This window comes from Mobula birostris, chromosome 4, assembly GCF_030028105.1.
Source record: "Mobula birostris isolate sMobBir1 chromosome 4, sMobBir1.hap1, whole genome shotgun sequence".
In the NCBI taxonomy this organism is placed as follows: domain Eukaryota; kingdom Metazoa; phylum Chordata; class Chondrichthyes; order Myliobatiformes; family Myliobatidae; genus Mobula; species Mobula birostris.
In genome coordinates, this window is record NC_092373.1 from 156,002,881 (window position 1) to 156,018,451 (window position 15,571).

At 39.3% G+C, this 15,571-nt stretch overlaps 1 protein-coding gene across 3 annotated transcripts in view; it reads right to left on the reverse strand.

Moving 5' to 3' along the window:
• Window positions 1-15,571, reverse strand: part of LOC140196049 (serine/threonine-protein kinase 32B-like) — a 325,870-nt gene that overhangs the window by 23,946 nt on the left and 286,353 nt on the right. For all 3 annotated transcript variants that reach the window (XM_072254755.1, XM_072254756.1, XM_072254757.1), the window contains 2 exons: window positions 5,681-5,797; window positions 90-215 (listed from right to left, as the gene is read on the reverse strand). In XM_072254755.1, the coding sequence (XP_072110856.1) occupies window positions 90-215; window positions 5,681-5,797 (243 nt within the window). The remainder of the gene's footprint in view (window positions 1-89; window positions 216-5,680; window positions 5,798-15,571) is intronic.

A 15,571-nucleotide genomic window follows, 5' to 3' on the forward strand; every position in this document is an offset into this window, starting at 1 on the left:
GCCTTATTAAGTGCGACAATTAACCCAAGTACAGGAATAAATTAATGAAATCAAAACTGATATCTTTTGCCTTCATTTTTTAAACTCACATTAGGAATAAAACCAGGAGTGAGATTCTTCTCCAGAACAGCATCCCAATTCACATCAGCCAAGTATGGAGAATTCTGAATATCCTTGAGACTTGACAGGCGATACTCAGGCTCTTTCATGAGAAGCTAAAGTGACATGAAATACAGTATTTTAACACTGTATTCTTGTGCTGATTGATAAAACAGTCACTAATACATAGAAAAGCACAGAAGTTTCTAAGATTAAATATTTTTCCAGTAATTAGTAGTAACTTGCAACATAGGAGTACATGGTCGATCTAGTCCAGAGAATGGCAAATCATATTCCACCTTCGTTGATACATTCAAATTCTGTTTGAAAATAAATCTGGAAATAAGAAACTTTGATTGCTGTTTGAAAATAAATCTGGAAATAAGAAACTTTGATTGCTGTTTGAAAATAAATCTGGAAATAAGAAACTTTGATTGCTGACTAATTTCCTCTCAAGAAGGTCTCACTAAGGGAGGTCTATGAATGATTATGGTCTTATATTCACGTGGGTGCCTTAATCACCTTGTAATTCACTCAATAATAGCAAACAAAAAAAGCATACCACCAACTTCTCAGAATGAATAGAACTGAAAAAACAAATTCTGTCCATGTCAGAACTTCTGACATTGCAATGAAAAGCATCAACAAAGCATTAAAACATTAAACCATTACTCTAGTTTAATGATTGCTGGAATTTTCACAAGAAGGCCTTGTATTTGACAAAAGGCATGATGAAATCTGCTCACAATGAATGGCTAGCTCAAATTGAAGAAGAGTTAACCAACTTCAATTTCCGCATCCAATCCTCCGTCATAGAAGTTCCTTTTCCCAATCCTGTTTCATCTTAGAAAAAGGACGCTTATCCCATTGTAATAGTAAATTATAAATTCTTCCAATAGAACCCTTAATCAAAGGACTCATACTCATAATAGTATCTAACAGGTCAGCCTCCATATGTAAGGGAAATCACTTAAATATTTTGTAAAAAATGTCTAACTTGAAGGTATTGCAGTAAGTGTGAGTATGAAAGAGAATATTTATCAATTAATTGTTCCAAGGACATCAATCTATCTTCTTTAAATAAATCCAAAAAAGAATTAATACCTTTATTTTTCCAAAGAAGAAAAATTGGATCACTCAAAGAAGGCTTAAAAAAGTAATTTCGGTAAATTAAACTACAAAGTTTAAATTTTTTTAAGACTTAAAAAAATTGCAGAACTGGAGCCAAATTTGTAAAGAATACCTAATCACAGGATATAAATTCAAATTAACAACTTTACCTAGTTGCATAGGTAAAGGAGCCCCCAATAACGAGGTTAAATAAAACTGTTTTACAACTTTTAGTTCCAGTTCTACCCGAATTGGCCGATCACTCTTATCAACCCAGTATAACCAAAAAGATATATATCGCAGATTAACAGCCCAATAATACATTCTAAAATTAGGCAAAGCAAGACCTCCATCCTTTTTCAATTTTTGTAAATGACATTTACTAATTCTTGGTCTTTTATTATTCCAAATAAAAGATAAAATAATAGAATCAATCCGATCAAAAAACTTCCTAGTCAAAAAAACAGGAATATTCTGAAATAAATATAAAAATTTCGGTAGAATCATCATTTTGCCTATATGAATACGATCAACAAGTGAAAATGTAAGTGGACTCCATCTACTAAATAAATACTTCATGGAGTCTACTAAGGGAACAAAATTAGCTTTATAAAGATCCTTATATTTTTCAGTAATTACAATACCTAAATATCTAAAAGAGACTGAAACTTTAAAAGGAGTATTATCGTATATAGAAACAGAATCAATTTAAAATTGTACATCATTATCATTTGACAAAGGAGAGACTTTCTAAAATCTTTCCTAATGTTGATAGTCATTGTGATAGATGTAAAACTGAGATAGCTACATTGACACACATGTTTTGGTCTATATTGGAACAGTCCTGGAAGTCGGTTTTCTCAACAATTTCTAAAGCACTTAAAATTAATTTACAACCTAATAAATTAACTGTGCTTTTTAGAATAGTTCCTCAAAATATTCATGGTATTTCTGTATCTGACCAGCATGTTATTGCATTTGTTACATTGATAGCGAGGAGGGCCATTTTGTTGAAGTGGAAGGATGCATCAGCTCCCACTTTGTCACAATGGTTTTCTCAAGTGATGCTATGTCTTAGTTTGGAGAAAATTAGAAGTCGAACCTTTGAACCTTTATTTGATTTTGAGAAAAGATGGGGCTCATTTGCTCGTTATTATCATTTGAGTTAATTGATATAATTTTTCCACAATCTTATTGTAAATTCTTTTAGTATATTTTCTTTTCTTACTGGCAGTTTGATGTTTATTTTTAGAAGCTTTTTGTATGACGCATGGCTCCGGGGTTGTACACCTAATGGGTTCTCTTTTTTTTTCCTCACTTTTCTGCTCAGTAGGTTTTTTTTGTTATCACAAAATTTTGTTTTCAATCTTTAAGATGATGGTTTTTTTTTGAGGCATTGTAAGTGTTGTTACTTCGATGTACTCATGTTATTTTTCCTATATATACAATAAAAAGATTTGAAAAGAAAGAAAGAAAGAAATCTGCTCACAAGTACAGGGTGTTTTTGTTGGATAGATTTAATCTCCCATCATTAATTGCTGTCAGCTACAGTAAAATTCCAAAAATGTGGTATCCAGTGGTTTGATATTTGGCTCACTTTAGTCCTCAGCATGAGTCAGGAGATTAGAATGCAGCCTGGTTTTTCAGCCAGTCCTGGGTTGGAATACCAATGGTCAGGAATGTGAGAAGGATTGCAGCCAGTGTTGGGAATCAGAGTGCCTTTATATTGGTAGTTGGTTTATCATTTTCACATGCACCGAGACACTTCGAAGCATTTGTTTTCATGCCATAGACAGATCATTCCATAGATAAGTACATTGAGGTAGTACAACAAATAAACAGAAAGCAGAATATAATGCTACTTCATAGAGAAAGTGCAGTGCAATTATACTCTTATAGCGCAAGGGTCATGCTGAGTTATAGTCAAGGTTGATCAAGAATTCATCTTTAGCATATAAGACGGCTGTTCAAGAGGCTTGTAATTGTGGAACAGAAGCTGTCCTTGAGTATGATGGTACATGTTCTCAAGCTTGTGTGTATCTTTTGCTCAATGGGGAGGGGGAGGAGAGAGTATGACTGGGATGGGAGGGGTCCCTCAATATGTTGGCTGCTTTCCTGAGGTACCATTTCACAAACTGAAACTCACTGGGTTCAATTTCCTGCTTTCTTTAAACTCATTGGGTTTATTTAAAAATTATTATACTACCATGTGTTGTGTGTTTAAAACAAAATCAAAATAAAATTGTTTTGAGCAGTTATCAGACCAAATTGCAAAAGACTGCAAAATCTGCTGGTCTAGCAGAAAGGGTGCTTTATTCTCAGAATTTTTCTGTACCTTCTGTGGGGCAGCAATGGTAAACCCATCAAACCAGCTGGGCAGCCATGGCATCATAGAGCAATGTAGCATGGATACAGGTCCTTCAGCCCAATGAGCTCATGGCAACCATTGTACTCATCCAGCTAGTCTCAATTTCCTGTACTGAAAATCGCCTCATACTTACCTATACTGAAATCCACTGCAACTCCTCAACCCACTTCCCTAATTAATCAAAACTCCGCTGTAACCTTTTTCACCATCAACATCTAATTTTGTGTCTTTCACAAACTTACTGATCAAACCCTGTGAATCAGCATCCAAGTATTTGTGTAATTAATGAATAACAAGGATCCCAACATCCACCCCTGGGGCACACCAGCACTAGTCTTTGGACTCCATTCTGAGAAACAAACCACAACTACCATCACCACCACTTGCATCCCATCCCGAAGCCAGTTTTGCATCGACCTGACAAGCTATTCATGGATTCCATGGACCTAACCTTCCAAACCAGCCTACCACGTGGGACCTTGTTGAAGGCCTTGCTAAAGTCCAAATAGACAACATTCACCACCCTACCCTCACTGTCCTTTTAGTTACCTCTTGAAAAAAATTTCTAAAAGTCCTGTCGAGCACAACTTTCCTTGCACTAAACCATGCTGACTCCTCCTATTCAGATTCTATCTATTCAAATGCTGGCAGATCCTGCCCTTCCAGTGAATTCCCACTACTGATGTCAGCCTGACCAGCTTGTAGTTCCCTGGCTCATCCTTGCTACCCTTCTTAAACAATAGAACCACATTAGCTGTCTTCCAGTCTTTGAGAGTTTTTCTGGTGGCAAACGATGAAGCGACTATCTCCTCGAGGGCCTTCAACACAACTTTCCGATGTACTTGTCTATCCTCTTTGTGAGCTACCAGGCATCTAACCAATTTCAATTGCTATGAAATCACCAGAAATCAATGGTGCATTTGCTTTTTTTTTGTGGGAACTCTGAAGTACATCTTTTTGATTGATATTAATTTTCTTGGTACTTGAAGTATGCATTAGAAGGGTTTGGTGGTGGTAGTGAGGGGGGAGATTAAGAAAAGAATGCTGGGGCCCAGGTATCAGGCCAGCTTCAAAAGAAATTCCACTGACCTCAAGGTAAAGCAACAGAAAGAGGCTTGTGGAAAATGCGTTGGAAGTAAGGGTACGTGTCTAAAACACAAGGTGCCGTGACCCTTGTGTACCACGAAGATACATTTTAGTTTTCAATCACTCACTCAGAGAATACATTTTGTCTTAGGGTGTTGGAATGGTGTGGGTTGATTCAGTTTCTTCTTGCCCATAGACACCTGCTAATAGCCATTTCTAGCTTCCCCAGTTTACAGCTCATTATTGTTATGGAAAATACCTTCCATAAGCATTTAAAATTATGGCCACTACAGTTGGAGTGGTGAAGTTAGATGCTCCATTCTTAAGGAACTATACATTATTCCTTTGAGTGACATGAGGGGAAAATTGTTTAACACAGTGAGTGAATTAAGGTCCGAATGCATAACTAAGTGTTATTGAGGAAAATCGAATCATGATATTCAAACGGGAAATAGGGTTATACTTGAAAGTAAAATAGTTACAAGTGTATGGAAATAAGGTGGTAAGAGAAGGGCTAGCTGTATTTCTTTTGGATCAAGATGACGATAAAATATAGGACTAGAACTAGGCCAGTGATTTCCAACAGATGCTGTACTGCCCCCCAAAGGGGGTGGTTACATATCCTAAGGGAGCGTTGGAGGAAATAGAAGTTGTCAGGGGGCATTTAAGATTCTTGGAGAGAGGCACCCTAACTTGAGATACAAGACCTGACTGACTGTTAGTAGAGCAGGCACTTCCAAAAAAAAGAATGAGGCACTAGAACACAGGAAGAACCATAGCTCTGCAGGCAGTGAGCACTTGTCATCATAACATATCTGAAACTTGGCAATCTCATCCAAACAGGAATTATTGGGGGATGCATAAATTAGCAACCAGGATACCCCACAGATCCCCTTGACCCACAGTAAGTCAACTTGAAGTAGCTTAGGGTGTCATGATCGATTTTTCTGACTCTGTCTCTGAGTATGGTTACAAGAGTAAGAGAGCATGCCATGACCTTTTTTTTCCATTCTTTACCTTTTTTACTAATGCCACCAGTCCTTTGGACCATGAGGAGGAGCAGTGGATTTTCTCTCTGGTGATCATGTGGAATATTTCTTCCACTGGAGTGTTGGAGTGAATCTCGTATGGTCTCTGTAAGACAAAATATAACAGAAATGAATATTGATTACCTTGAATTCTCTTCAAGGTAAAGAAACCTTTACTGATAATGTCATTTCTCTTCAAAACAACAATACTATCAAAATACGATAAGTAAACACCAAGGAGAAATAGTCATTTTTAAAAAAATCACACCCATCTGCTGCAACTCGGGAAATAGGTGGCCCTGCTGATCTCTAATGGGATCTACTCTCTGTCTCCTCAACCTTTTACTCTCGATATTGCTATGGAACCTTCTGCGATTTACCTTAACCTATTCCGTCAGTTCAATCTCATGCCCTCTCCTTTCGCTCCTGATTTCCTCCTTAAGAGTATTCCTAATCTATTTATAGCCCTCAAGGGTTACACTTGTCTACAACCTTTTAAAAACAACGTATGCTTCATTCTTTTCCTTGACCAGAGCCTCAATGGCCCTTGTCAGCTAAGGTTTCCTAAACTTGCTTTCATCCTAACAGAAATATGCTGCTCCTGGACAATGATATCACCATCTTAAATGACTCCCACTTGTCATTCATCCTTTCCCTTCAGACAGGCTCATCCAACCGACCTCAGCTAGATCTTGCCTATTTCTACCAAAATTAGCCATAACCTGTGGAATTGAACTATCCTTTTCTATCATTATCTTTAAAATAATAGAATTACGGTCAATTACCATGCTCCCTGACTGCCACTTCAGTTACTTGCCCTTCCTAGCTCCCTAAGAAGAGCCCATCTGCATCCTCCTGAGTAGGGCCCTCTGTGTATTGACTCAGAAACTTTCCCGGACACATTTCACAAATTTCACCTCATCCATGGCCTTAACATTCTGGGAGGCCCGATCAATACCAGTGTAATTAAAGTCCCCTACTAACACAACCCCATTATCCTTACAACCCTGAACAATTCCTCAATACACTTGCTTTTTAAGTTCCCAATGATTGTTGTGGGGGGGGGGGTGGCGGGGGAAGCTCTACAGTACAGCCCATTAGTATAATACCCATTGGCTTCACTGGACAATCCCCCAGGATGTCACCTCTAGGTCCTGCTGTTGTCCTCTATAAGACAACACCCCTTCTTTGCTTACTTGTAGCATCTTGGAATATTGAGCTGCCTGTCCTGCCCTTCTCTCAGGAATGTTTCTGCTATGGCTATAACACCTCAGTCCTCAGAGCCAGTCCATGGCCTGAGTTCATATGCCTTACCTATGCAATAGAGTAAATGCATTTTAACTGTGGATATCTCTCCCTGCCTTTACTGTGCTGCTGGCTATCCAGATTACTAAGTTTGTTCTCATTGGCTCCTGCTGAGAGTCCTGCCCTACTAGCAATATAGTTTAAACTCTCCTGTGTAACACTAGCAAATTTCCTTCCAGGAATATTGGTCGTTCTCTGGTTCAAGTGCAACCCATCCCTCTTGTACAGCTGCTCCTACCCCACAAGAGATTCCAATAGTCTAATAACCTGAATCCCTGTTCCTTGCACCAGCTCCTCAACCACAAATCCATTTGGCTTATTGTAATTCTACCCTCTATGGCATGTGACACTGGGAGTAATCCAGAGATCACTAACCTTGAGGTCCTGCTTCTTAACTTCCATCATAACTCCCACACTCATTCTGCAGGACACCGTCCCTTGTTCTACCCATGTTATTTGTATCAACATGTACAACAACTTCTGGCTGTTCACCTGCCCTCTCAGGAAGTTTCTGTAGCTGCTCTATCAAATCCTTCATCCTGGCACCTGGGAGGCAATACACCAGCAAGGTATCTCTTCTGCAGCTTCCTCTGCAACAATTTTTAAGGCAGAGTGGATACTTGATAATCAAGAGGGTGAAAACTGCTAGTAAAATAAAAAGCGAAGCTGAATTTATGATTAGATCATCCATAATCTTGTGAGAGTGTTGAACATATTGAGGGACCAAGTGGCATAATCCTACTTCTAATGAAACACAATTTAAGATATGGAAATTTACAGGTTATAGCAAAACCCAAGATGCCCCAGCTGGAGGTGTGGGATTTGAACTTGCATTTCTGGATCAGTTGATCAGGACTTTGAATGCTCACTTGTGAATTTACCTGTGCTATTATACTCACTTTTGAGTATTTTGTCTGAAGATGCAGTACATCTGGTAGATTGAACTTCTAAGAATACAAATGAATCAAGTATGTTTTTCCAGCAATTTTGATTAGTATATCAGATTTCCACAATTTACAGTTTTTAAACAATCTTTTCTTTATATTTTATGGCCTAAAATATAATTCGATGTTTCTGGATACTCTTAGGAGCAAGATTTAATCTGTTTGTTCTTTTGAGTGAAATGGTACATGTGTGGTTGTGCATTGTGTAAAATCTATATTATTTTCTTATTATAATGAAGTTGTGCTACACAGGCTGACCAACACAAAAAACTGAACGCTGAGCTGGAAATACAAGCACTGCCCTGGGAGAATTGTGTTGGGATATAGCAACAGGAGTCAAGCTGGCAAACCAGAGGCAAACCAGATATACTGTATATGTACACAGGTAAAAATGTAAATCTCAATGCGACCAGGGCTAAAATGAACCTGACCCAGTTTCAAGGACATCAGGGGTATTAAATCAGATTCTGGAAGCCATTGTCTGAGGAGGTGGTGGAGGCAGAGACTTGCAATATATTTAAGAAGCATCTACAAAGCACTTGAATCACCAAGGCATCAAGAACAACAGATCAAGTGCTGGTGAATGGGATTTGTATCAATTGGTCCTTAATCAGCATGATGAGGATGGGCTGAAAGGACCATTTCTGAGCTCTATGTTGCTATATCTCCATGTTGTAACGTATTAATATCTGATCTGAATCTTCACAGTTAAGTCATTGCTTTGGGTTGGGTAGCCAAATTCCAGACGGAACACCTGGCAGATCAATCACAGAAGCATGGAGCGAATTTCACAAATTTAACATGGTCAGACTGACTGCTTCTTACTGCTTTGGAGAAACTGTTTACACAACAGTTTTGGAGTCAATGTATGGGAACTAGACTCCCTGCAAACCTTTAACACTTGATGTGATAAGTTTTTTTTAAAAAAAGAGAATCATAATCAGATTTATTGTCACTGGCATATACTGTGAAATTTGTTGTTTTGTGGCAGCAGGTGGCAATACATATTAATAAGAACAAAATCTAAATTACCGTAAGAAATATACTGTATATAAAAATTAAGTTAAATAAGTGTAAAGAGAGAGCAAAAAAGAAAAAAAGTGTGTTCATTGTCCATTCAGAAATCTGATGGAGAAAGAAACTATTTGTCAAACAGTTTGTAGAGTGTGTAGACTGCTTTGTGTTACTGTGTGCATTTGCAAATAAAGAGAGGCTAACAAAACATGCTTTATTAAAAGTAGTAATGCCTAACTAAATTATAATGTTGCAAATCACAGTAATACATACAGTATGCACTACACTGCTTTCTCTTTAAAATGGAAATAAACTCATGCAATGAATTTAACATGTGATTCTAAGAAATTATCTGAAAGGAGAGTTGTACATCCAACCACTTATGAATTCACTCAAACTTTTATTCTCTGCTCACTCTTCGTTGCAAGTTGCACTTGCTACTTCTGAATCATTCACATCAGGTACCAGTAATCACTGTACATCACTTTCCCAGGGAGATCACATACATATCCGATCTCATATCCTGTTGTGCAGCTGTCACATCAACATAACTGACTTTATGGCTTAGAATACATTATAATATGTAAGCTGGAGCACTATTTTCTTGGTTCACATGTACAGTATGACTAAACAAAACACTGCCCATAGTCTAACAACTCTTGGTAATAATGACATAGTTACAATACCTCCTGTGGAATACATCTCATCTGATAAATCTGGCACCATGAACTCTATTGCAACAATCTCCTCTCTGGTTGCTCTCCAGGTTTCTACCTCTGATATCACACATTCCATTCTGATTCCCAAACTGACTGTAGACAAAAGAGGGTCCACTTTCTTGCTATCACTTCTGAAGTCACATAGTCACCTTCTTCTGGACTACCTTCAAATTTGATGTGAATGTTAACCAAACACAAGGAAATGTTTGCCAACTATTCTGTCTCATGCCCTAAACCATGATGCAGTGCTCTCTTATACTTCATTCACCATTCTGTAAAAGGAAGAGTCCTGTAGACGTAGAGACTTCTGCTGAACTTGCTTACTTTGCCAGATCCGAACAACATTTGTTCATTACAGCAACTTATACTTAACCTGTTTTATAACTGAATTCCCATTACTCCTGTGAACTGGCTCTCTGATGTTCAGCTGTCAGATTTTAGCCATTCTGAATTCCTGCCTTCCAGGTTTGTGAATAATCCTATTATTTTGAAATTGTCAGAGCACTGCCAATACACTCGACTCAGAGTATATTGTCTTTTATTGAACCTATACTTGGAAAACCTATTCCTTTGGGACAATCAGCTTGGTTCAATTTTATGAACAATTTATTACATTCTTCTATAGATTTGCTTCTCATACTTAAGGATATATTAGCAAATGTTTCTGTAATTGAGGCCTTCCACTTTAACACTTCTCAATATCTGCACACCAGAAGATCAACATTCACTGGAAAAATAAACAACTTGAATCTGAGACTCTCAAAACATGCCTTCCAGTTGTGTTCTATGTCTCTAAGTTAATATTGTCTATTGCAAACCTGTTTTTGGAGATATCAGGCTCCCATTTCTGCAATTCGAAAATTCTCTTCTGTAAGTGAAACTCACAGGAAAATCTTTGCAAATCATTGAGAGTCCTAATGAAGGGTCTCAACCCAAAAATGTTGACTGTTCATTCCTCTTGATAGATACTGCCTGACACGCTGAGTTCCTCCAGCATTTTGTGCTTGTTCCTCTGGATTTCCAGCATCTGCAGAACCTCTTGTGTTTATGATTTGGAAGTCATGGTTTTCCTCTTGGAGGCCACGTCACCAAGCACCTATACTCCGTCCACCAGAAAAAGTGGGATATCCCAGTGGCCATCCATTTTAATCCCACTTCCCATTCCTATTCTGGCACGTCAGTCCATGGCCTCCTCTACTATCGCAATAGGCCACACTCATGTTGGAGGAGCAACACCTTATATTCCATCTGGGTAGCCTCCAACCTGATGGCATGAACAACAATTTCTTGAACTTAAGGTAATGCCCACAACCCTCAGCATTCCCCAAACCCATTTCACTTTCTCATATTTTCTCCTTACCTGTCCATCACCTCCCTCTGGTGCTTCTCCCCCTTTTCTTTCCTCCATGGCTTTCTTCCCTCTCCTATCAGACTCCAGCCCTGTATCTCTTTCACCATTCAACCTTCCAGCTTTTTACTTCACCACCCTCCCCTGCCCCAGTTTCATCTATCACCTTCTGTTTCTTCTTCTCCTTCCCCACCTTCTTATTTTAACTCCTCATCATTATTTTTCTCCAGTCCTACTGAAGGGTCTCAGCCCGAAACATCAGTTGTACTGTTTTCCATAGATACTGCCTGGCCTGCTGAGTTCCTCCAGAATTCTGTGTGTTCTGCTTGGATTTTCAGCATCTACAGATTTTCTCTTGTTTGTGATTGGATTACCTCCCCAGAGGAAGGTCTCATATCCATTGCTTGCATTTATTTGCTTCCCAAATTCCCTTGCTAAATCCATTTACATTGGTACAGATGCATTATCAACTTCATTTTGGTCAGTATACCTGCCTGTATTGTACTGCCTGAAATCAATATACTAGCATCCAGTTTTGAACTTCCCTCACTATAAAAGTAGCCATTTACCTATTCTTTACTATAAGTGTCCATTCAAACTACAGCATGTAATTATTTTCTGCCAGAATCTGCTCAAGGACACCACCGTCCAAACCCATCAGAACAGTATTCTACTTGGATGGATCTAGAGCCTTCCAAAGTGTGAGTGGATGTTTCTTTCTACCTAAACTGATGTCCTTTTCAGAACATAAACTCTTAATCTGAAAAACTTCATCAAACCTATTCTCATGATTGCTGCTGCATGCTCATAGCCTATAACGATAATAGGCAACTGGACCCATCCATCTCTATCAGTGGTCCAACAGTTTAGCTGCTCCCCAAATAAAGTGGAAGGTCTCTTCTGCATACTAACCCGACAATATTTTGCTCCAGCTCAGTGGAACAAAGCTGAGAAATTTCAGTTGTACTTCCTGGCCAATGAAAGAATGACTTTCTGTCACACTGTCATTGATTGAAGGAGCTACTGCTTTTCAATCAAGTTTTTGTTCAAGTTTAGTTTATTGTCATTCAACCATACACATGTATACCACCAAATAAAATAAATGTACTGTTCTAATCATTCGCCTCTGGTGTGCGAAATTCCTTTTCCTATCCCTTCAATTTTGTAGTGGACAGAGAGGAAGGCTATTAAGACCTGCATTGGGATCTGGACCAACTGGGAAAATGGGCTGAGAAACATCAGGTGGAACTTAATGCTCCCAAGTGTGAGGTGTTGCACTTTGGGAGGACAAACCAAGGTAGGATTTACACAGTGATCAGAGGAATCTGGGAATATAGATCCATAATTCCTTACACAGGTAGATAGGGTTGTAAAGAGAGCTTCTGGCACAATGGCCTTCATATCGAATTACTACGTACAGGAGTTCGGATGTAATGTTGAAATTGTATAAGGTCTAATTTGGAGTATTGTGAGCAGTTTTGGTCACCCACCTACAGGAAAGGTATCAATAAGATTGGAGGATTACAGAGAAAAATTTACAAGGATTTGCCAGGACTTGAGGATCTGAGTTATAGGGAAAGGTTGATTATATTAGCACTTTATTACTCGTAGCGCAGGAGAAGGAGAGAAGGTTTGATAGAGGTATATAAAAAGGAAAATGCAAGTAGGTTTTTTCCACTGAGGTTGGGTGAGATTAGAACTAGAGGTCATAGGTTAAGGGAGGAAGGTGAAATTTTAAAGAGGAACGTGAGGAGGATCTTCTTCACTCATAGGATGGTGAGAGTGTGGAACAAACTGCCAGTGTAAGTGATGGTTGAGGCTTTGATTTCAACATTTAAGAGAAATTTGGCTAAGTACATGGATGGAAGCCATTTGAGGGTGATAGTACAGGTGCAGATTGATGGGACTAGGCAGAATAATAGTTTGGCATGGACTAGATGGACTGAAGGGCTTGCTTTTGTGCTGTAATGCTCTATCTAATTTCACCACATGTAGGGCTGTACTCTTTTGTCCAAAGGACATAGCCCTCTTTATTGGTCAACATTTTGTTGCATCTCCATCCAATATGTCCCACTTTGTGACAAAAAGTGGCACCTAGCCATCTTGAATGGCATTCTGGGACCATTCCCATAATATCCATGGCAAATGACTTACTGGTTTCCTGCTGAACCTATCTGTGGCATCCATGTGACTCAGCTGCAAAGAAGGCCACACTGCTATTGCTGTTTCTATGAGTTTGTTCTCTGCTTGGTTTGACTGAAATGGCATCACGTTTTAAAGTGCCATCTCTATACTAAAGGCCATCCTAAAACACTCTCTTTAACAAAAGATTTACCTTATTAAGTAGTTCTGCTTGATTTATCTCCTTCACCAACCTGACACCCATTGAGCAACCACACAGTGAACAATCTAAGAATATTTGGGAATTGCTCCATTTCAGAATCAGAATCAGGTTTATTATCACCGGCATGTGACATGAAATTTGTTAATTTAGCAGCAGCAGTTCAATGCAATACATAATCTAGAAGAGAAAAAAATAATAAAGTAATAATAATAAATCAATTACAGTATATGTATAAAAAACTGCAAAAAACAGAAATACTGTATATTAAAAAAAAGTGAGGTAGTGTCCACGGGTTCAATGTCCATTTAGGATTCGGATGGCAGAGGGGAAGAAGCTGTTCCTGAACCGCTGAGTGTGTGCCTTCAGGCTTCTGTACCTCCTAACTGTTGGTAACAGTGAGAAAACAGCATGCCCTGATTGCTGGAGGTCCTTAATAATGGACGCTGCCTTTCTGAGACAGTGCTCCCTGAAGATGTCCTGGGTACTTTGTAGGCTAATACCCAAGATGGAGCTGACTAGATTAACAACCTTCTGCAGCTTCTTTCAGTTTCGTGCAGTAGCCCTTCCATACCAGACAGTGATGCAGCCTGTCAGAATGCTCTCCACAGTACATCTCTTGAAGTTTTTGAGTGTATTTGTTGACATGCCAAATCTTCTCAAACTCCTAGTGAAGTATAGCTGCTGTCTTGCTTTCTTTATAGCTACATCGATATGTTGGGACCAGGTTAGATCCTCAGAGATCTTGACACCCAGAAACTTAAAACTGCTCACTCTCTCCACTTCTGATCTCTCTATGACAGGATTCCCCAACCTTTTTTGCACCGCGGACCGGTTTAATATTGACAATATTCTTGCGGACCGGCCAAAGGGGGTAGGGGAGTCGTTAATCACGACCGGAATATAGGTGATAAGTCAACTATAAGTCACTTATAAGTGGCTAATACACTCAATTTCGTTTCTAAAAGGGTTTATCTTACAAATTTAATATTAAACACACAGCGCATATTTTCCTCGCATGAATATAGTGATAAGTCAATTATAAGTCGCTTTTAAGTCAATAGCATCATAACATTTTAAGTAGCGTTTGGATATTAAACACACAGCACATATTTTCCTTGTATGAATGTATAAAATCATTGCAACACACCAATATCGCTGAAAATGGGAGCCTGCAACAAGACGGTCCCACCGAGGGGTGATGGGAGATAGCGATTCTCGAAGGGGGTTCCTTATGTCCAGTCTATTCCGCAATTTAGTTTTCATTGCAGGAAATTCTGCTTCGCAGAGATATGATGTTGGAAGTGGAAGCAACGTTTTCAGTGCTTCCGTGGCTATCTCAGGATATTCAGCTTTGACTTTGATCCAGAATGCCAGCAGAAATGTTACGTCAAACATCCTTTTCGGCCTACCGTCATTTGCAAGCTCGAGGAGTTGATCTTCTTCCCGCCCTGATACGGATGATTCACCGGGGACATTCACAAATGGGTTCACAGACGCATTCCTTTACACGTCTTGGGTCATTTGCGGTTGGGAAGTAACGCTCGAATTCTGTCAACAGCGAAGATAGGTGATTGTGCACCAGCTGTGAGAAGGACGGTGCGGCCTCAGTGTCCCCAAAATCCCAGCTAATGTTGGGAACATGTCAAATATGCCCCTGTCCACTCGCTGTCCCCACAGTTCCAGTTTGGCTTTGGAAGCAGACACTTCATCTGCCAACTTGAAGACAGTTATCGTTCTCTGCTGAAGTGACAAATTGAGTTCATTGAGCAGGTTGAAGATGTCACACAGATAAGTGAGTTTTGCTATCCACTCCTCGCAACTGAAGTGTGCTGCCAGTGGTGACTTTTTTCCTGAAAGAAATCTCTGTAGCTGCTCTCTTAACTCAAAAACCCTGGCCACGGATCTCTCCCTTGATCGATTCTCCTTGAAACTGTGGTAGCTGAAAGAGAAACCTGTGCCATCTTGTTAGCTGCAGCTTCACCCAACAGTTCACGGCACATGTCCTTGGCAGCAGGCAGAATCAATTCTTCAACAACAGTGAAAGGCTTCTTAGCCTTAGCAATATGGCTAGCCACTAAGTACGACACTCTCAGAGCAGCAGCATTTGTGGAGGTGGTGGCTCTCAGCACTTACTTCTGTCCCGCTTGCTCATGTTTTTTCCGCTCAAAATACTCAACGGGTTTGTCTTTAAGTGCAGGGTGCTTGG